Source organism: Solea senegalensis, unplaced genomic scaffold (genome assembly GCF_019176455.1).
Source record: "Solea senegalensis isolate Sse05_10M unplaced genomic scaffold, IFAPA_SoseM_1 scf7180000014711, whole genome shotgun sequence".
NCBI lineage: Eukaryota > Metazoa > Chordata > Actinopteri > Pleuronectiformes > Soleidae > Solea > Solea senegalensis.
This window is the reverse complement of record NW_025321104.1, coordinates 153,364-174,360: the sequence shown is the minus strand read 5'-3', so window position 1 is coordinate 174,360 and position 20,997 is coordinate 153,364. Positions and strand designations below refer to the sequence as shown.

At 39.3% G+C, this 20,997-nt stretch overlaps 3 protein-coding genes across 5 annotated transcripts; 2 read left to right on the top strand and 1 right to left on the bottom strand.

The window, feature by feature from the left end:
• Window positions 1–595: 595 nt before the first annotated feature.
• On the top strand, window positions 596–7,749 carry tefa (TEF transcription factor, PAR bZIP family member a). Of its 2 annotated transcripts, none has more exons than XM_044016654.1 (5): window positions 596–854; window positions 4,369–4,761; window positions 5,295–5,515; window positions 6,208–6,419; window positions 7,326–7,749. In XM_044016654.1, the coding sequence occupies exons 1-5, from the start codon at window positions 779–781 to the stop codon at window positions 7,372–7,374; spliced, it is 951 nt and encodes a 316-aa protein (XP_043872589.1). In that variant the 5' UTR covers window positions 596–778; the 3' UTR covers window positions 7,375–7,749. The 2 variants fall into 2 exon arrangements, with proteins under 2 accessions (XP_043872589.1, XP_043872588.1); XM_044016653.1 differs by lacking the exon at window positions 596–854 and adding an exon at window positions 3,454–3,808.
• Window positions 7,750–8,688: 939 nt separating this feature from the next.
• Window positions 8,689–10,809, bottom strand: phf5a (PHD finger protein 5A). Its single transcript, XM_044016686.1, has 4 exons — window positions 10,688–10,809; window positions 10,326–10,349; window positions 9,757–9,923; window positions 8,689–9,645 (listed from the first exon to the last, which is right to left on the bottom strand). The coding sequence occupies exons 1-4, from the start codon at window positions 10,737–10,739 to the stop codon at window positions 9,556–9,558; spliced, it is 333 nt and encodes a 110-aa protein (XP_043872621.1). The 5' UTR covers window positions 10,740–10,809; the 3' UTR covers window positions 8,689–9,555.
• Window positions 10,810–11,310: 501 nt separating this feature from the next.
• On the top strand, window positions 11,311–20,634 carry LOC122761450 (aconitate hydratase, mitochondrial-like). 2 transcript variants are annotated; one of them, XM_044016681.1, is made up of 17 exons: window positions 11,311–11,388; window positions 13,590–13,732; window positions 14,517–14,775; window positions 14,854–14,946; window positions 15,046–15,204; window positions 15,306–15,456; window positions 15,582–15,686; window positions 15,875–15,966; window positions 16,123–16,228; window positions 16,321–16,478; window positions 16,558–16,631; window positions 17,291–17,402; window positions 17,505–17,783; window positions 17,877–18,068; window positions 18,194–18,326; window positions 18,920–19,041; window positions 19,130–20,634. In XM_044016681.1, the coding sequence occupies exons 1-17, from the start codon at window positions 11,353–11,355 to the stop codon at window positions 19,262–19,264; spliced, it is 2,349 nt and encodes a 782-aa protein (XP_043872616.1). In that variant the 5' UTR covers window positions 11,311–11,352; the 3' UTR covers window positions 19,265–20,634. The 2 variants fall into 2 exon arrangements, with proteins under 2 accessions (XP_043872616.1, XP_043872617.1); XM_044016682.1 differs by lacking the exon at window positions 11,311–11,388 and having other exon boundaries at window positions 13,590–13,731; window positions 14,515–14,775.
• The last annotated feature ends 363 nt before the right edge of the window (window positions 20,635–20,997 follow it).

The window sequence follows — 20,997 nt, the reverse complement described above, 5'->3', positions numbered from 1 at the left end:
AAATTCAAATGTTTGTGTTAAAGTTCAGTGTGTAAGAAGACATCTATTATTGAGACTGCAGATTGTAAAAACAGGAAAAGTAGTCTAAATTCATTTTAGGGTTACTTCTTTTATTTTATGCAGGGTGGCAATCACAGCTATCTTAAAATTATGACTTCAATCTCGTAAATATACATTATTCTCGAAGTCTGTGATTTTTTTTCTCAATGTGGCCCTAATACTTGTTGTATAAATCAGACAAGAATAAAAAATTAATGTTCTAATAAATTCAGTCAATTTTCTGCTGGACACATTAAATTAAAAGACAAACTTCTTTATTACATATAAAGTGTAAAACTTTCTCAAAAATTGTATTATTAAAATCAATTAACGTTTATAATTTCCCTCCCAAAAGAAATTTCCCAGAATTCTTTTGGCTGTCGGCTTGTTTTGTAACACATTTTTTTTAAGCTTAGATAACTCAATCGCGCGCTGATTGGCTCAAGTCTGTGTCCATCACAGCGACAGCCAATCAGCGCTCGTCCCGGGACCGCGCGCTTCTGATTGGCTGCAGGAGCGAGGGGCGTGTGTGTAAGGAGAAGACTAATAACTCACTGACCGTTAACTAGTAGAACAGAGTTCACATGATTTTAAGGTAGATTTAATGTTTTTGACAACGCTGCCAGGCAATACAACCACCTCCAGGATTTAGTTTTTGTTTGAACACTGCGTCCTGTCAGCTGTAAATCATAAGTTTCACCATTTTTTATTTTTTATTTTAAATTGGTGAAAAAAAACAATGTCTACAGAGATCCCGGAGATTTTCAGAGCTCTTCTTGAGCATCCGTTTACTGTCCCGAGCTTCAACGAGGACGGTAAGTGACTGTCGCACGCTGTGGTTTGTGATTCAAGTAGAGTTTGAAGAGATTATAAACATCGGTTTGAGGGTTTTTTCCCCTGAAAGTGACTGACAGTTCTGCAAACTGCGTGTCTACGTGTTACGTAAACCGCCTGTCAGTGTCAGGTCTAAAGGTCTGATTGAACCGAAATTGAGTGGAGCAGTGACAACATGTCCCACACACCACACCACACCAGAAAATAAAGGTGTCACAAAGCAATTATTATGGAATGAATTCAAAAGGCTTCTTGTTTTTTTTTAAATTCAAATTCTAAAAAAAAAGTCACCTGGGGGAAGTTTCATTCATTGAAAACATACAAACAAAACACAAATGAAACCACATGACAAATAAGTGTGTGCAAACTAAACATAGAAGCATAAGTAGATCAATAAGATATAGAACCATGTATTTACTCAATTTAATCAAGTACTTTTTTGTCCATAAAATGTCAGAAATGTCCAAAAGTGGAAATGAAGATGTTCTCAAATGTCTTATTTTTCATTAGTTTTAATGATTTCTTTGTTATATGGAGCAAAGAAACATGAAAATATTCACATTTGAGAAGCTGAAAAATCAAAAATTGTTTTGTTTTGAGTGTTGAATGTATTGAATTTTATTGTTACATCTATCTATTCATCTATAAATTAGTTGCCGATTAATTTAGTATAGTATATGTATAGTATATGTATAGATTAATCATTGCAGCCCTATTTTCTCACGCAACGTGTCAGAAAATGTTAATGGTGTTTCTAAATCCTTAAAATTATGACATTTTTAAGTGTTCCGTTTTTCCCACACACCACAAAATTATTCAATTTTCAATCATTTCTTCTTTACATACAGTAAATAAACCTGGAAATATTGTTTTTATTGCTGAGGGAATGTTTTTGGCACTAACAGTAATTCTATACTGTACTTAAATCACCAGATGACTCTTGTTTGATCTACTGTATGTGAGCCTGCAGGAGGTTCAGATAAATCAGATTTGGGTCAAGTAATCTCATTATTACCCTGTGAAGTGAGCCCACGCTGCTCCTGACCCCATTTTACATACAGCTGACTGTTTCATCATGACATGTCATCTTTTTAACATTCAGGTGTGGGAATAGTTCATTTTAATGAGAACATGCTGCACATGCTGGACAGAAGTCTGATGTGGAGAGAACTGTATGTCCCCCACTTATACACATTAATCTTCGTCAATGTTGTTGAAGATAAAGACACAGAAATCTTATCTTTATCCATAATGGGATAAACAAGAATAAAAGTTTTCGCAGTAGAATGAACACCACAGAATTATTCAATTTTCAATAATTTCTTCCTTACAAGGGACCAAAAATAGGTTTAAGTAATCATATTCATTTTCATTTAGTAGTCTAAAATAGTTTGTAGTTTACTCCTTAGTCAGACAATTTAATGTCAAAAATAATGTGGAGCCCCAGAATGCACAGAAAATCATGGCATCATCATTTAGGGTGGGAATTGGTATCGGTCAGTATCAGCATCGGTTTGATACCGGTCAAAATCACTTGGATCGGATATTGGACAGATAAAAATATAAAATCCGATAGAATCCAAAAGACCTATAAATCACCTGCTTTACTCTGCACATACTTTAAAAGTGTAAATTAAAAATGAGCAAAAGCATTTTAGCTTAGTCGTGTTTGGGCTGTTTATTTCCTCTTTCAGGGAGAACAGTGTTTGTTACACATTTGAAAAAGTATGTCTTTGAAATGTCTCAGCTCAATTTAACTAACAGCTTCATCGTTATTTAATAAATGTCTACAAATTACCGTATTGGACTAATATGTGTATTGGTAGACACCCAAGTTTGTGATGTCTGTATTGTATTGGACACAAAAAAGTGGTCCCTATTCATCATAAAGTTCAATATTAAATGGCATAAAAAAATCCCACATGTTATTAAGGATTAATTATACGAATTAGAGAAAAAAAAGTGATATATATTGTAAGAGAAAGGTCAAATATCAAACGCATAATTTAATTTAATCACCGCCCCCTTGCACATTCTTGCACGTGAGGGACACACAAACATAGCGCAGCGCTTGGTGGGAGTGGTCTGTTTATTTGTAAGCGAAGCTGCAGCATGTGAGCAGAGCCGGTTTGTACCAGTTGCTGTAGAACAGTCTGTTCTCTGTGGTTTCTATCGAGAATAGAAAAGTAAAACGAGGTCGCAACTTAAAATGGCGTCATCTTGTTGTCGTTTTTACCCCTGAACATGTGTAAACATTCAATAGCGTGTTTGGTTGGTTGCCACGTTGTAAATAGTTAAAACTTTAATAGCTCAAGTTGCGATGACATAGCGGGTCAAATATATATATTTTTAAATATAATATTTTTTATATAATACTGTATTAAATAATATAATATTTAAATATTTCAACTTGTTCTTGCGTGGTTGTTCTTCTGTGGTTGTTCTTCCTCTGGAACAGTAGAACAGGAGCAGGAACTCGGTCAACCAATATTGGCAGGCAGCTCGTCCTCGATAGTCCCCGCCCCCCTTGGAGCCGAGTAAATGAATATTCACGATGCACAGTGAGCCAATCAGGAAAAGGCAAAGACGACATCTTTGCTCAGTTTTCTGCTCGCACGCAGTACTTTTTCCGAGGAAGTTGATCAAACCGACGGGTAGCTGTTCTCCGCTCTTTTCCGCGGATTTTTGTGGATTTGCACACATTAAGTAACGGCTTCTATCGGTGGTTTTTGTAACCTCGTTCGAGTAAAAACTGAGATATCCGTCGGGTTTTGCCGCCACGCAGCTGACGCCGTTTATTTAAGAGGCAAAAAAATGTCCGGAGAACCGATTGTTGTCACGCTGGGAACAGCCTCCGAGGCTCCGAGTTCTTTCCCAGTGGTTCTGAAGAAAATCATGGAAATGCCTCCGCCGAATATCTTCGATGGAGACGACGGTAAGATGAAAACGCAAACGGTGTAGGTCAAAACAAGGTCAGCTAAAAAAGTGTTTGTAAAATTATCAACAACAGAGTCCATCTTTGTTGGAGAGACTGGGCGCGCGCGCACACACACACACACACACACACTGTCAGTGTTTGTTCCAAGTCTTTACTGTCCAGGCTCACACACCTGAATTGGGAATTGTTTGACTTCACAAAAGGGATACATCTCAGTTTTTACGACTGTAAAATGTGTAACGTAATGCACATTTCTTTCCGACTCTACCTCGACTAAGACGACGACGACGACAAAAAACCAAAACAAAAAAAAAACCGTATACATCGCACCTATGAATTTGCTTAAAAAAACCTATTAAATTGGCACTGGTTAAACACTAATACAGTGTGTATTATCATCATTATTGTGATTATCAATCATAGTAGGAGCAACTATTTGTAATGTCAACAATTAAAAAAACCTGGAAGAGAAGATTTGGTGGGCTCTTTGTCTGTCCTGACTAATTACATCTACCACATTGTTGAAATCCTGTTCTATTATCTTTGCTCTGTTTCAGACACCGACAAGGAAAAGCTATGTCTTAGAGATGATGTTCTACTGGGAGTGAGTAATGATATGGGTCCTTCAGCCGCCCTGACCCCAGCTATCTGGGAGAAGACCATTCCTTACGACGGTGAGAACTTCCACTTGGAGTACATGGACCTGGAGGAGTTCCTCATGGAGAATGGCATCGCCACCGAGGTCGACGGAGAAGCCCTACAGACCAGCACGGATGACGACACCGTGAAGCTGAAGAAAGACAAAGTTAAAACCGGTACACGTACAACGGTCACTAAGCCAGCAAGTGTATCCTCACTGGCCCTGCTTCCCATTCAGGAGTTGGACGGGTGTGACGAGGAAGTGTTGATCATCAAGAATGCATCTGAACTCATCTGTGATGTTACTGCAGGTGAGTGGGACAGGAAGGGGTGAACACTGCTCGGGGCTCTGCAGAATGCTTTCTTTTAATATCTATTAAGTAAGTGTGGGCATGTCACATGTCACAAAACCGGTTGTTGAGGTAGAGATGATGCAACAAGTTAATTATCAATGTCCTGGAATACAGTGTCAGAGACATGGCACTGTTGTTAAATAGACCCACTGAGAAGCCATTTTGACCGGTCACTAAAGGACATTCACTGATGTGAAAAAATCTAATTGACAAAAGACAGTTCACACTCCCCTGCCTTGATAATGAAAGTCGGTTAGAATTAAAGTCTATGTATCCACTTTCTTTATTATATTTAAAAGTATTTATTTGATATTGTTGGCAAACTTTATGCTGTGATGCTGGTGGGAACTCAGAATGTCAAAACAAGCATGGGGTTGATGGGAAGGCAGATGTGTGAGTGAAGAGAGCAATACTAGCTTCAGTTTAGACTGTAATTTGTTCCTAATGTTCCTAAATATTTCAGTTCTTATGTTCCTCTCCCGTCTGCTCAGAGGTGTCCACAGACAACAACAGAGCGACCCCCGAGCCGATTGACCCCGAAGACGTCGAGGTCGACGTCAACTACGAGCCAGATCCCACAGACCTGGTGCTGTCGAGTGTGCCCGGGGGAGAACTGTTCAACCCACGCAAGCACAAATTCTCGGAAGAGGAGCTCAAGCCACAGCCAATGATCAAAAAGGCAAAGAAGGTGTATGTGCCTGAAGAGCAGAAGGTGAGGGAAGACACAAAAAAACATACTTTCAGCAGTGAAAGTTTAAGAGAAACGAATTTCCTAAATCATTCATTTTGATTATTTCTCATTGAATTAGTTTCATAATCGTGCCTTTGGTAGCAACTCTCTGTGGACACAGAATGTGGAAAGCATGGGAGGGGGGCTAAAAATGTATTATTGTAATAATTTCTCCTGTACATCGACTTCCATTTTACCTATTATTGTAGATTTTGTTATTGTATAGAGCTTTGGTATAAGTAATATGCCACAAGACTGTGCTGTGAATATTATGCTGAAAATAATCAATTCTGCTATATATGAATAAACTATTATAAATGAAATGGAACAGGATTATTAGATTATCATCATTTAGATGTTTTCCCATTGCGTAAGTGGTGTGCGAGGGCAGAAGACAAGTCCTGGACATGTGACTTGAAGTGACTCAGCAGTTTTCCAGGCCACCAAACAACACTGGCATTTGTTTACATGCAGAGAGGAAGCTGGCGTCAGGCACATTATAAACCCAGCTCAGGTCAGATTTCAACTAATGTACTGATAAAATTATACATCAGGCTGGTAAATGTGGTTACCTTAGTAACAGAGTTGGAGGGAGAAATGCAAGGCAGAGGCTGGTGTCATGTTTTCCTATGACTTACTCGGTCCCCCGTTTCTGTCCTCTCTGCTTCCCCCAGGATGAAAGGTACTGGCAGAGGAGGAATAAAAACAACGTGGCTGCTAAACGCTCACGTGACGCCCGCAGGTTAAAGGAGAATCAGATCACTGTGCGAGCAGCTTTCCTGGAGCGGGAGAACGCAGCGCTGCGGACAGAGGTCGCCGATTTGCGAAAGGAGTGCGGCCGCTTCAAGAATGTCGTGGGTTGCTACGAATCCAAGTTTGGACCACTGTAAGGGACCAATAACATCAACCCTATGAATGGGCATATGTACAGTAAACACCACAGCATCAGTCACTTTGTTTTTACCAGCCGGGTTAGAGACAGTGTTGTCTCCTGATTGTGAGACATGTAAACCGAAACCTTATCAAAAAAGCTGCACTGCTTTTGTTTGGACAGTTTGACATAATAGAGGTGGTAGAGGAGGGGGAGGGAGCATAATGGGTGCATTTAAGCTTGCATGTAAGCACTATCTTTTAGCCCTACTTTTTACCAGACTTGGATGACGTGCTCTAGAGCTGTTTTCAGACATTCAACCTTTGGACATTCAAAGGCTGAAAGACGTTCAAACTTTGGAAAACTGGGTCAGATGCCTTATCCCTATGGAAATGGAAATGGAACTTTCTCCATATGATGCTGTGCCAGGTTTGTGTTTACATGGAAACACAAGGGTAGTGTCAGATGTTTTGTCTTTCTGCGACCCGTTTTTCCCAAAAATGTGTTCTGTGTAGATAAAAAGCTATTGAGATGTGTAACTTTTTGATTTTTTTTATAGGAAAATGGAAAAACAAAAACAAGTTAGGAATGTTTTGTGTTCACATACTCCCATTCCAGACAATTTTGGGAAAACATCTGGACTTATGTGTATGTCTGAAAGCATCTCATCTATAGATTTTTTCAACTGTGTGAATCAATTCACAATTTTCTGAGATCGTGGGTTGTTCCTTACTCATAGCAAACTCATTAACTCCAAGATGGCAAATATCTTGCGGCGTGAAACCTCATGTAGTGAAGCGCATGAGCTACTCTGGTTGCACAAACCAAACCATCTAGTAAATGACCGTAATCCTGACTAATAATCTCTCCCTCTCTGGCCTTTTTCCCTTGTCATTCATTGTTGTTCTCTTCTTTTTCAAGTGCGGTGCCAGAAGACCAAGACCCAACAGTTGATTTTTTTTCCGAATAAAATCAATAAATTGAAACCTTTTTTGGGGGGGGTTGGTTTGTGAGAAAAGTAGAATCAATCCGATGAAGACCATTGTTGCCAAGCGGGCACAATAGCATATACTTATTTTTGTTTTTTGACTTGAATGACTGTCCATAGAAGTGAGATGAGTGTGCGAATATTCGATTGCTTCTACAGGACGCCTTGTGTGTGTATGTATATAAGTGTACCTTTATCCTGCTTTGTATGCATTTGGCCAAAAAAGATCATCTGTGATGTTCATTTTGGAAAAAAACATATTTTTGTGTGTTTTTGGGCGAGGTAGTTAATATTTAGGTAGCAGGCAGATTTTTACTCCGTTTTATGATATTGTAGAAATAAACTTAACATGCTCAATTGCTTCCAGTTTTTTCCCCACTGGTTTTATTTTTTTTTCAAATACATGTCTGTATGTGTATATGTGTATGTATATATGTGTGTGTATGTACGTGTGTATATGTATATGTATATATGTATATATGTATATATATATGTATGTATATGTATATATGTGTGTGTATATATGTATGTATATATATATGTATATATGTATATATATATATATGTATATATGTATATATATATATGTATATATGTATATATATATATATGTATATATATGTATATATATGTATATATGTACATATATATGTGTATATATATGTATATATATGTGTATATATATATATATGTATGTACATGTGTGTATATATATATATATATATGTATATATATAGCAAAGATGTTTCTGCATGGCAGGAAGTAGACGCCCACTTCCTGTTTGTGTTTCAGGTATTTGGGGGTTTTTTTGGACTTTGATTTTTAAAGTGTTTTACACATACATACATATAAAAAAACTTTTTCATTTCCAGTAACTTCAGCTGTATTAGGGGATCTAAGCGGATCGTGTGTCTCGCTGCGCTGTGTTTGTCACTACGTCAGTCGCTTGCTTGACTCTGTACAGGTTGTCACATTGACATTTACACATTTTGGTATCACATCAGATGTGTGTGTGTCGGTTACACAAATGCATGTACTGTGAATAGTTGTAGTCTAAAATGATCTGTCGATGGTTTGTTTTGTTTAAGGCCCTTTTCTATTACAGGGGCTTAAAAAAAGACACCCGAAACAATACAATGTGTTAAAAAAAACCATTGACTGGAATGTCTGTACGTGTGTGATATTTGGACTTTTTCTGTCATTTGTCAAAACATTTTTAAAAACTCTGCATCTCAAGACTTGTAAACTGACAATGTCTGTTACCACATGAACTGTTAAAGTATTGGGTTTCTTATTTTTGATAAACCCAACAAGCCTTGGTAATTGCAGACTATCAGGGGCATCCTTTACACACAGCAAGGAGGCCCCACATCTCTAAATTGTCTTATGTCTAAAGCCATTCAATGCAATGTGCAGTCTACCATAACTGTTTCTTTATATTGTTTATTAGCCCCTTCTCATAACAAGGGGATATATTTTAATACTTTGCTGCTGTGCTTCCACCAATAAATACCTTTGACAGTTTGAGTTCAATTTTAAAGACAAACTTCCTGACTTTTTTTGATATCCATTTTTAGACATTGTATCCACCCTCTCTATTTGGAACAGATCAATTTGTTAATTTAGTAGGGTTCTCCTGGTTCTGTCTTTGTAGAAAGAGAGGTCCTTGGATTTTGAATGTGCTTACCTCTAGAACTGTACATAGAGTAAATATATATATACATAAATAAAGCTTTGGTGGGAATGTATGAAGTTCTCTTTCATGAATGTTTATTTTAAGATTCCAGTTCAGTCCTGTCAGCCATACACCATCCAACTGGTGAACAGTTTCCAGAGGTTAAAATAACCTATATGCTTACATCACACTAGAACCTAAGCATTAATAAATAAGTAAATCCACATTTTGAATATAAAATCAAAGCCACGTACAATTACACTTGGAAACTACTTTGAAGTAATCAGTGGAGCTGAAAGTGTGAAATATAGGGGAACTGATGTTAATTAGCCCATGTCTATGTCCAGTTCAGGGATTAATATCGAAAGCAATCACAAAAAAGAAATATAAAACTGAGTTTTATTGACAAGTCAAAAAAGGTTTCTTGAAGTTGTAAAGAAAGTTTGCAAAAGCTGAAAAACTAAAACGGTGGCTGAGCAGTGGCATCTTCACCTCTTCTTGAAGCCATACTTCTTCCTTTCATAAAACAGGTCTGTTTTAGAGCTGCCCAAGTTTACGATCTTCGGACATCCATCTCTCTATGAAGACGACAGAAAGACCAGTAAGAAGTAAGAAGAAGCAGCAGCAGGTCATATTAAAACGTGCAGTTGAAATTTCTTCTGCTTGTTTTCTTTTGTGACAGTACTCACATCTTTCTCCTGGATGGTGCACTCTTTACAGTAGTAGGCGTCAGACACACCCGGCCCACCACAGATCACACAGCGTCCCTGGTAAGAGCCGTAGTTACACTCGTCACAGATGCGCACCAGCGTGCACGGCCTCACATACGAATCACAGATGACACACTTTCCATCACCTGAGAGAAGCGGGGGGAAATTATGCAGGAGAGAAGTCTATTAGAATAATAATGAAGACAGTATGACTTGTAAAATGTTACTTATCATACATCACATTAATGTAGAATTAGGGAGCCAATACTGGTATATATATATATATATACATATATACACACACATATGTGTGTATATACACATATATATACACACACACATATATGTATGTGTATGTATGTATGTAAGTATATATATATATATATATATATATATATATATATATATATATATATATATATATATATATATATATATATATATATATATATACATATACACACACATATACACACACACACATATGATAATACATATTAAAGCCAATGCCGTCCGAGGCTATAATTAAACTTCAGATGAATACTCACATTTCTCGCAGAGTCTCCCGATAGCTGGGGAGTAAAAAAAAAAAACACTCAGTAATTGGCCCATGAATTAACACTAGTAATCGCATTTCTACTAATAATGGAGATACGTTCCTTTTTATATATTCAAACACACAGCAGTGAAACGCATGATTAATTATAACAAGTAAAATGCACAATTCATTACTTCAACGACATATATCTCACAGCTCTATGCTAGCACCGTGGCTAAAACGCTTTGAAAGGAATCCATGCATGGATCGTTAGCATGTTAGCTAATGTGAAGCAAAAACAACATCAAAGGCTTTCCGGTAACAAAACACAAAAGCAAGTAGTAGTTTTAGGAGAATTGAGACGAAACATACCAACACCGGCTTGTTTTCTGCAAAAAATCAAGTCTGGATGATGTTTAGCCATTTTTCAGCCAACGTAAGGAAAGCACAACCGATTTGTTTCAACTTTCAACTTTGACCTGAAAACTTTGATCGAGGAACGGAACTACTGCCATCTAGCGACGGCGGTTGCCGGCATCCATCAATAGGTGCATTGCCGCCCCCTTCTGCTTTGGAGTGTGAGCCAACCATCTAGCGTCTCCAGAAAGAAAGACAAAAAGTATTGTGCTTTTGAGCGAATTGCGGTGAGTATTTCTACACTATACATGTTATTAAAAATGTTTATTTTTCCAAACAAAAGCGGGAAAATAAATCTTAAACGACAAAGAATAAGCTACAAACTAATCGTAAAATGAATTGTGAAATACAAATCAATCATAATCCTGTCAGCTATACAAAAGTCAAACCAACACTAAAAACATTATCAATGCATATGTGTTTTGTACTTCACATTGTATTGGGCGTTTAAACAAAGTAAACGTAAACCGGTATAATTTTAAAATTTTGTAATTTGATATAAACCACCTGAGTTTAGATGTTGGTTTTAAAATGTATATGTTTCTTGCAGGACCTGCGCGGCCGCTCTATATAGCGGCGTGACGTCACTACGGAACAGCACATCTTTGTCAGTGAACAAAATGGCAACCTACTGTCTGACTGTCACCAGGCTCCAGGTAAGCGAGAAAACGGTCGAATTTTACGACATTTATCGTTCATAGAAGGATGTCACCCACTGGTTTAGAGTGAACAAATGTGATTTAATGTTTTCCCGTCTCACCTGGAGGACTGAGGCCGGTTATTGCTGATACAAATGTCCCATGAAGATGTCATCGGCTGAGGTCATCGTGTACCGGGTGCGCCGCGCGCATCTAGCGGACACCTACTATTCACTAGTCACTGGCTTTTAAAAAAATCACGTCTACGTTAACAGAGAGTCACTCTTGATGCCCACAGCTTGTCGGTGAACACGGTTAAACTTGCTAGAGAATCAGAAAGGGGTGTTGGATCAGCAAGGTTAACCACAAGGTTAGGGCAGCTTCCCCTTGAAGGGAGCTGCGTGTGACTCACGGCATACACATTACATACGTTAATAACACAGAATGTTGCAAACACAGTATGACATATTAATTAGTGAGACTGGCACATGTGAAAATAGCAACACCAGGATGTGTCATTTGTCAATTAATGTTTTAGTTTGAAGCGTTTATTATAACTCCCCAACTACTGATAATCTTGTATTGATAAACGTGTATGATCTTTTAATATCTGAATAGCCATTAAACCTTAATTTGTTTAGGTATCGATAGATTTTGCCACCACTAACACCAGTTCAGTACCAGGATTATTATTTTCAGTCTTCACACACTCCATGACACTAGACATAATCTATTGAATTTATCTCTCTTTTTTTTAAAGCTTTTGACATATTATTTAGTCTTTACCAATTTTATAATATAATATATTTATATGCTTGCTTGTGAGACTTGCCAAAAAATCTGGGGGGGGCCCTAAGCAGGTGCTGCTTACTTCACATTGGCACTATTATGTTAAATTGATCATAAATAGTTCTATTCTGACATTACAGCAGCAAGGTGTCAGACAACTCATAATACAATCCAATATCAAAAATTAATTTATGCTCAAACGGAACAAATGCATCTTAAATCCTAACCTCATTACTGGAGATAAAAAAACAAATCCATTGGAAGCACACATTATCCTGTGAATTCAAAATGATGTCATTCAAATAGTCATTGTAAACTGTTAACTCTCGGGCTACTGCTGTCATAAACTCATGTAAAGACAGACTGAGAGGTCAGCCAAGGTGACATCATGCTCCTCAACCTCAGCACAAACTCTGTTTGCTCTAGTCTGTGGTTAATATCTGAACCTATTATGCATTAGTTAACATTTGAATAGGCTTCTCAGTTGACCTGACAGAAACATTAAACATTTCAAAACCGGCAGCATTGCTATCTGTCAATTCTTCCCCACACATTATCTGGTAATTCGATACCCCCAGCTGCTGCATGTGTTGTCCTCTCTTGAGTGTCTTATTTGTTCACTTAACTATCAGGAGAGAAATTCTTCTTAGTTTTCATGGTAATACAATTTACTAGAAAATAGAACATTTGTTGTTTTTAAAACGTAGAGGTCTCCAGGAGGATTGCTCTTGGTCCAGTCCAATCACACTGCATAATATAAGAATGTAAAAGTTTTTTTGTTTTTTTTTAAACTGTACACAGAAGAGATTGGAGTGGTGGGGGAGGTGGACTGCTGCCATTATTTCCAAAATGTGTTTGTGTTTGGCCTTGTGAGAGATGGGAGTGTTTTGATCACCCAGGACGCTCCAAAATCTGACACTCGACAGTAGAATGCAAACGGCAAACTATTGGAGCATTTCTGTATCCATTTGATTGATTCATAAACTTGCACAAGACATAAAAACATTAAACCTGGAGAGTATTTCTTGTTCAAAAAGACAAGTCAAATTCTCTGATCCCTTGATGTGACTTGATGTGAATTTGTTTTTTTCTTTTTTACAGCAGATATTTATGGACATGAAATAGTAGGACAAACACAGGTTTTACCAATAACATTAATAAGTGTTCCACTACAGTTATAAAGATAGCCAGGCTTGTGTTACTGTTCAAATGTAAGGGTAGGTTTTCCATATGTTCTGGATGTTTTCCACAAAAGTGATGATAGTTCTATTGTACAGTTATTATAGCATTGCTAAAACAATCAAATTGTGACCTAAGACCTTTGCACAGCACTTTATGTCGCGTATGTTTAGGGGAAATTGTGTCTGTTTTTGTCCACAGCTCTGTGAGTATCGCTCACGTTTGTTTATGTACTTTGCTGTCGTCCTCAGCTAGCCCTGGGCCATGGTGCACGGCGCCTGCATGTAGCAGCGGCCTACAGAGCCAAGGCCAATGTGTCTATGAGCCGCTTTGAGCCCACGTCTTATGTCAACTACAAGAAGCTCCAGTCCAACGTTGACATTGTGCAAAAAAGGTCAGTGTTCTCCTCCACTGACCTTTCTCTGGTCAGAAACATTAATTTTTATGTTGTTCATTTAAACTGTTTGTTTGTCTTTTACTTCAGTTGTAGCCTTTGCTTTATATCAGCCTCGTACTGTTTGAATTAGTATAGAGTAAAGTGTGCACATGTAGGGTATATGTGCTGTTTCGACTGTGCACATCAATGGCTTTTGCTTGATCCACCCTGTAATTACTCCCGCTTTAGTCTGTCATAAACTGGATATTATAAAATGACGGAATGAGAAGAAATGAATAGCAGGTCAATTTACTATAGTGTAATCTCTTTAAACAGATTACACTACAGACAGCTGCTAGTTGGAATTAAAATAGTGCTGTAAATAGAGTTTAGCCATACACTCGCTATAAGCGGAAATAAAAAAAACCATTCTTTGATGTCTCATCTGCAACTCACTCCACTTTTTGCACCTCGGGTTGCTTTTCAGGCTGTAAACAGTTAACATATAATTCAAGTCTAAACCCTAATACTCAATGTCTTCATAAGTAGCCCTAAAATATTAACCCTTGCCCCCAGATTAGGCTAATTTGTACAAGATTAACTGTAGTGCAGGTGCTGTTGAAAAAGACTTGGAACTTTGGATCACATTGCATTTATCTCCATAATCTTCTGAAAAATATCAGTGTATTGCATCTACCTATTCCCACAACCCACATTACCCATTTTTACTCTACGTACACCTATATTTTCATAGCACATTACATCACCCTACAATCAATAACATCTACTTTCTATGTTCCAGACTCAATCGGCCACTCACCCTGTCAGAGAAGATTGTTTATGGCCACCTCGATGACCCCCACAATCAGGACATTGATCGTGGTCGCACCTACCTGCGGCTGCGTCCCGACCGCGTGGCTATGCAGGACGCCACGGCCCAGATGGCTATGCTGCAGTTCATCAGCAGCGGCCTTCCCAAAGTGGCCGTGCCCTCCACCATCCACTGTGATCATCTGATCGAGGCCCAGATCGGAGGAGAGGAGGATCTGGCCAGGGCAAAGGTGAGGGCGCGTGTTCATTTATAGTCATTATTTGTATATTGTGACTTTTTAATTGAGCTGTCATTGTTCTCCTCCTAGGATATCAACCATGAGGTTTACAACTTCCTGTCCAGCGCTGGTGCAAAATATGGAGTTGGCTTCTGGAAACCAGGCTCCGGGATTATCCATCAGGTTTTGTTACTTCTAATCCAGAAAATGATCATGTTTTTTAGAGGCACCATAAATATAGTGGGATAATTACATAAACCATCTTTTGTTTTATCTAAACAGATCATCCTAGAGAACTACGCCTACCCAGGAGTGATGCTCATCGGCACAGATTCCCACACACCAAACGGAGGGGGGCTTGGTGCCATCTGCATTGGCGTTGGTGGAGCCGATGCTGTGGACGTCATGGCAGGAATTCCATGGGAGCTCAAGTGTCCCAAGGTCAGCAGAATATGTTCTTCTACATCATTTCCATCTCTCTGTTATTCTTTCTAAATCTGCACTTTTTAATCACAAATGATCACTTATTCTCTTCTTCTCAGGTGATTGGAGTGAAGCTGACAGGCACACTCTCAGGCTGGACATCACCCAAGGACATCATCTTGAAGGTTGCCGGCATCTTGACAGTGAAGGGAGGCACAGGAGCCATCGTAGAATATCATGGACCTGGAGTGGACTCCATTTCATGCACTGGTCAGTGGAAAAAAAACAGAATTTATTTTTATGATTGTTTTGCATATCGCCTGTTAGTCTTATTTATTAGTCTATGTAACATCTATAGAGACAGTTCAGTCTGACAGATCTCTTTTCGTGTGCAGGAATGGCCACCATTTGCAACATGGGAGCAGAAATTGGAGCCACAACCTCAGTATTTCCCTACAACCATCGCATGAGGACCTACTTGGAGAAGACTGGCCGTGGACGTATGTTCACACTTATTTTTTTCTGCAAAAAAATATAACATGGGATGACAACAGGAGGGGGAGTTTTAGTCTATTAGAAATAAGCTTGTGTTCAAGTTTATTGTCACATATATCTGGAAGGCTTACTTGTAATGAGTGTGGGTTTGGTTTTGTGTCCGTGTCTCCACATATCTCATGTTTCCTCTCAGAGATCGCTGCCCTGGCTGATGAATACTCAGACTTGTTGGTACCAGACAAAGGATGTGAATATGATGAGGTCATCGAGCTCAATCTGGATGAGGTCTGTCATTTTTAGCCAACCTATCAAGAACATCAGACAAAACAGTCAGGCAGATAAGAATGTGAATGACTGCTTTTATGAGTTGGAATTAAACGATTGAGTGGGAATTCTAGTTTGAGAATTAACATTTGTTCCTTTTTCTGTTTTGTTCTCCAGTTGAAGCCCCACATCAATGGACCTTTCACCCCTGACTTGGCTCACCCAGTGTCTGAAGTAGGCGCTGTTGCAGAGAAGAACGGCTGGCCACTGGAGGTCAAAGTTGGTAAGAAGTGATGAGGCAGAGAAAGGCTGTGTGGAAAATTCTCTTTCTGTTACACGTTTTTAATCCTTCTTTGGATTCCTTCCTACTTTTAGGTCTCATCGGCAGCTGTACCAACTCCAGCTACGAGGACATGGGCCGCGCTGCTTCTGTGGCCAAACAGGCTTTGGACAAAGGCCTGAAGTGCAAAGCTCAGTTCACAGTAACCCCCGGCTCAGAGCAGATTCGTGCCACCATTGAGAGAGACGGATATGTGAGTGCCGGCACCCAAAAGCATAGATTTAACCCTGGTTGATGCTTAAATGCTTAAAAATGTTCTTGTCTTCCTGTAGTCAAAGATTCTTGGAGATGTTGGAGGTGTGGTGCTTGCAAATGCATGTGGGCCCTGCATCGGGCAGTGGGACAGGTAAGTGAGGCCAGAACTTTGGATGTGAAGGGCTGTCGTTAGACGTAATATAGAAGTGTTAAAGCTGGAAAAAACTTTTTCTTTTTTTTAAACAAATGACAATAATCATAATTACCTGCTTCTTTTTGACTTGTACATTTTGCTGAGCACAGATAAGTTCATCAAAATTGCATAGGTCTGAGTTCACTAATAGTAAATGTCAGTTCTTACTCTAGTGAAATAGTGCATTTATTTTTCCTTTTAAGATTTTAAGACTTGCATTCATTGTGTATTTTCTCCGTGTCATGGTGACGTTGACTCGATTTACAGCACAAAGAAGTGCGTTATCTCAATTCTACCCAGAACAATAAAGAGAAAAGCTTTTGTTTTTTCTGGCCACAATCTCAAAAATGGCTTTTGCTCGACCATAGAAATGACTAAAGCTAAATCAAGGAGCGAGACAAGAAAAACAAATAATGAGGAAGTCCTGGTCTTTTTACTATCGCTTGATGTTTATCATGTTGTTTTAAACTGGAGTGCCAATTTTATCACAATATATCACAGACTGAGATAGTAGCAGCCACCCTTGCCAGCATCTTCATGATGGTACCTTAACCCCATATGAACCCCATTTGCTGTCGCCCCCTTTTAATCTTAGTCTTTTGTGTGCTTGATTTCAGACGTGATGTGAAAAAGGGAGAGAAGAACACAATCGTCACCTCCTTCAACAGAAACTTCACAGCCAGGAATGATGCCAACCCTGCAACACACGCCTTTGTCACCTCACCCGAGGTAGATAAAATCCACTTGATCGAGTTGTGAAGCTGCAAATGCACACACACAAAAGCTAACGTGTCAAAAGCTAATTGTGCTCCATTGCCTCTTCACCTTCAGATTGTCACTGCCATGGCCATCGCTGGCACATTAAATTTCAACCCAGAGACGGACTACCTTACAGCCCCCAACGGTGAGAAATTCAAGCTCGAGCCTCCCAACGGAGATGAACTCCCTGCCAAAGACTTCGACCCAGGCCAGGACACCTACCAGCACCCACCACCCGATGGCTCAGGTGTCGGAGTGGACGTCAGCCCTCAGAGCAACCGGTTACAGCTTCTGGAGCCTTTCGACAAATGGAGCGGCAACGACCTGGAGAACATGCAGGTCCTCATTAAGGTCAGGATTCTGAAATGACATTGCCGCGCCGTTGTTAACTCCAAACAAGTCTGTATTAAACATGTCACTCATTTTCTTACCATTTTCTTGCAGGTGAAGGGCAAATGCACCACAGACCACATTAGCGCTGCCGGACCGTGGCTGAAGTTCCGTGGTCACCTGGACAACATCTCCAACAACATGCTGATCGGTGCCGTCAACAGCGAGAATGACGCCATCAACAAGATCAAAAACCACCTGACAGGAGAGTACGGAGGAGTTCCTGATGTGGCCCGTCACTACAAGGTGAGGATCACAGAGAGAGGATAGTTTCTTTGTTTTATTCATAATTCTTTGCTTGTGGCTTCCCTAAGTTCACTTAGCCCAGCTGGATAAATGTTCACAGCTGATCAAAATGTTATCTTTCACAGGCCAACAGTTTGTCATGGGTTGTAGTCGGAGACGACAACTACGGTGAAGGCTCCAGCAGGGAGCATGCAGCACTGGAGCCCAGGCACCTGGGAGGAAGAGCCATCATCGTCAAGAGCTTTGCCAGAATTCATGGTACTTTCCAATGTAGTATATCAAAAAGACATTTTGTGATACACCCAGTTTTTTTGTTGTTGTTTTTTTTAATTTGGTCATGACCAGAAATTGAAACATTAAAACACACACGGTATGTAATTTCTGCCGCTATAGGTTTCTCTCAAACACAAAACAATAACAAAAGACTGTTGGATCAAGATTTGGAGCAGCGAGTGTTCATGAGCTTTGTCTCACTGATTAAGTGACTGATCTTCTTGTTTTTTTTCCTGAAGGCACTTTGCATTCCAGTTTTATATATATGTTTATAGTTGCATACACCACGCAATTTTTTTTTCTTTTCTTAAGTGTGAGTGTGATTTCATACTAAAGAGTTCCAGCATGATATTGAGTACATAATTGAATTTAGATCTTTTAAACATATATTATTTATGGGGATTTTCAAAGCCAAACCCAATTGGAAACATAGCAGCAGCTCCACAAAGTGGGTGACATTATTTAAAGCCGACCAAAATGAACGAAACGTTCCACCTAATGGTAACCTTCAATATAAATATGGATTTGGAGATTATTTACTCTCCTATTTAATCAACTCATCTTCCTCCTGCCCTTAGAAACTAACCTGAAGAAGCAGGGTGTGCTCCCACTGACCTTCAACAACCCATCTGACTACGACAAGATCCGCCCTGACGACAAAATCTCCATCAAGGGACTGAAAACCTTCACTCCAGGAAAGGTGAGAGCGCTGAAAAAAAACCAGTCTGTTTTCCAAATTGAAAATAAAGCATCCGAGATGTATAACTTGGCCTCCTCATCCTCCTCAGCCTTTGAGCGCAGTCGTGAAGCACAGTGACGGCAGCGAGGAGACCCTGCAGCTCAACCACAGCTTCAACGAGACACAGATCGAATGGTTCCGGGCCGGCTCTGCCCTCAACAGGATGAAGGAGCTGCAGCACTGAGAGAGAGGAGGAGCAAAGAGGGAAAATGTGAAGGAGGAAGAGGATTTTCGGGGGGGAACCAGGGTGAGGATTGTGAGAGGGGGTTGAAGAACGTCGGCCACCACTCCGTCACTACTGTCGGCGAAACAGCTTGGACTGAAGTCGCTATGTTAGAAAAAATTACTGCAGACTAAGTTGTGAAGCTGGTGTTGATGATGGATGATGTCTGGCGTGTGTGAACGCATCATACGGTTGTGCTTCAAACAGTGGTACGGGTCAGTGACACACACGCACGCACACACTCTGACACAATAAGCTTTGACCCAGTCGATATCACATTGATTCAGCAGCTGTTCAAACAGTGTGGAAGCCACATCACACTGGTCCTCGAGGCTGTTGGTGAGACTCCTCGTTGCTCCAGAATCATGTCGCGCTCTGTATGTCAGTTTTCAGCTTTGCTCGACCATTTTCATTAAAACCGCTCCAGTTATTTCAGCTCCGCCCTCGTACATGTGAACAATGTAGTTCATGGATCTAGGTCTATTTGTCGTTCAGTGAAGCTGTGATCATGTCGATCCAGGACTCTTTTTTCCAATCACAAGCTCTATACTTTATCAGTCTGCCTCCTAGTGGCTGTAAGGAGATGCTGCAGTGTCTACAAGTCACAGCAGCCAGTCTATTTCATGTACTGTCAAAAATTGACCACAGTGTCTACAGCCTGTTGAAATGTATTCTGGGAAATGAAGGAAGAAGGAAGTGGTAGAGCATAACTTGTGGAATGTATTTGATTACTGTACCACAGTGAGATCATCTCCACATTGACATAATTACAAAATGTTACAGAGAAACTTAACTTTTACGCTTTAATACTGTGTAAACTTGCCAACTTCTTCCCTGACACCGTCCTGCCCTGCCCAACCCTTCGGATCAATCCTAACCTCATTACAAGGTCACACATCCCAATGTTTCCCCCCCTGTTGTGTATTTATTAATACTTTTTCTCTCAAAAACATTTAGATCATGCATGAGGAAAAATAAAGGAACAGCATACTGATATATTTTTAAATGTGTTAAATGGTGGAGGAAAGCTGATGTTGTACTGTAAAATGGCCACTTGATAAAGTGATGTGGCAACTCTTGAGAAAACTGAAATTACGGTGTCAGATGTTTGTTTTTTTTCATCCTCTGTGACTGAAATTCGCTCCAAGAAGAAGAAACAAATCAATGCGTGAATCAAGCAAAGGCTTTAACCACTTCATTCATCTCTCACTATATGTAAAGTTTCTGGTTCAATCGTCATTTAGTTTTCTTTTTCACCCAGATGATTTTTGTTTTTCTGTATTACAGAAATGGCAATCAGTTGTAAAATAAAAGCTCACAGATCTCATTTATTTCCATCTCCTCCACATTATATGACTCAAAGCTCTTGTTTATATTTATAGATGTGCAGTAAAGTGTGGATCCAACATAAATAACAAGAATCATTATAAATGTATATGAAATGATAAATGCATTACAAATAAAACCAGGTGAAATCAGGTATGCGAAGCATGTTTATTAAAATTATCTTCAAAGAAAATATGAACAAAAGAAAGATTAAAGTCAGTCAATCAAGTATAGCTACTGAACTTGATCACTTTCACTTTCAATTCATATCATACAAAAGCCTGAATTGATGTTTATGGATGGAAATTGCTTCATACATAATACATACATGTATAAATAATTATGTATTCAAATTATAAAAAAATACA

What these genes read in the sequence shown, in the direction of transcription:
- phf5a (XM_044016686.1), bottom strand. Translation starts at nt 10,739, where the DNA reads ATGGCTAAACATCATCCAGACTTGATTTTTTGCAGAAAACAAGCCGGT. An exon ending in CGGGAGACTCTGCGAGAAAT is followed by an intron (nt 9,924 to 10,325) that starts GTGAGTATTCAT and finishes CGCTTCTCTCAG; the next exon opens with GTGATGGAAAGTGTGTCATC. An exon ending in GCACCATCCAGGAGAAAGAT is followed by an intron (nt 9,646 to 9,756) that starts GTGAGTACTGTC and finishes TCGTCTTCATAG; the next exon opens with AGAGATGGATGTCCGAAGAT.
- LOC122761450 (XM_044016681.1), top strand. Translation starts at nt 11,353, where the DNA reads ATGGCAACCTACTGTCTGACTGTCACCAGGCTCCAG. An exon ending in GGGAGCTCAAGTGTCCCAAG is followed by an intron (nt 15,205 to 15,305) that starts GTCAGCAGAATA and finishes TCTTCTTCTCAG; the next exon opens with GTGATTGGAGTGAAGCTGAC. An exon ending in GAGCTTTGCCAGAATTCATG is followed by an intron (nt 18,327 to 18,919) that starts GTACTTTCCAAT and finishes TCCTGCCCTTAG; the next exon opens with AAACTAACCTGAAGAAGCAG.
- tefa (XM_044016653.1), top strand. Translation starts at nt 3,688, where the DNA reads ATGTCCGGAGAACCGATTGTTGTCACGCTGGGAACAGCCTCCGAGGCT. An exon ending in TATCTTCGATGGAGACGACG is followed by an intron (nt 3,809 to 4,368) that starts GTAAGATGAAAA and finishes GCTCTGTTTCAG; the next exon opens with ACACCGACAAGGAAAAGCTA. An exon ending in GAATCCAAGTTTGGACCACT is followed by an intron (nt 6,420 to 7,325) that starts GTAAGGGACCAA and finishes TTCTTTTTCAAG; the next exon opens with TGCGGTGCCAGAAGACCAAG.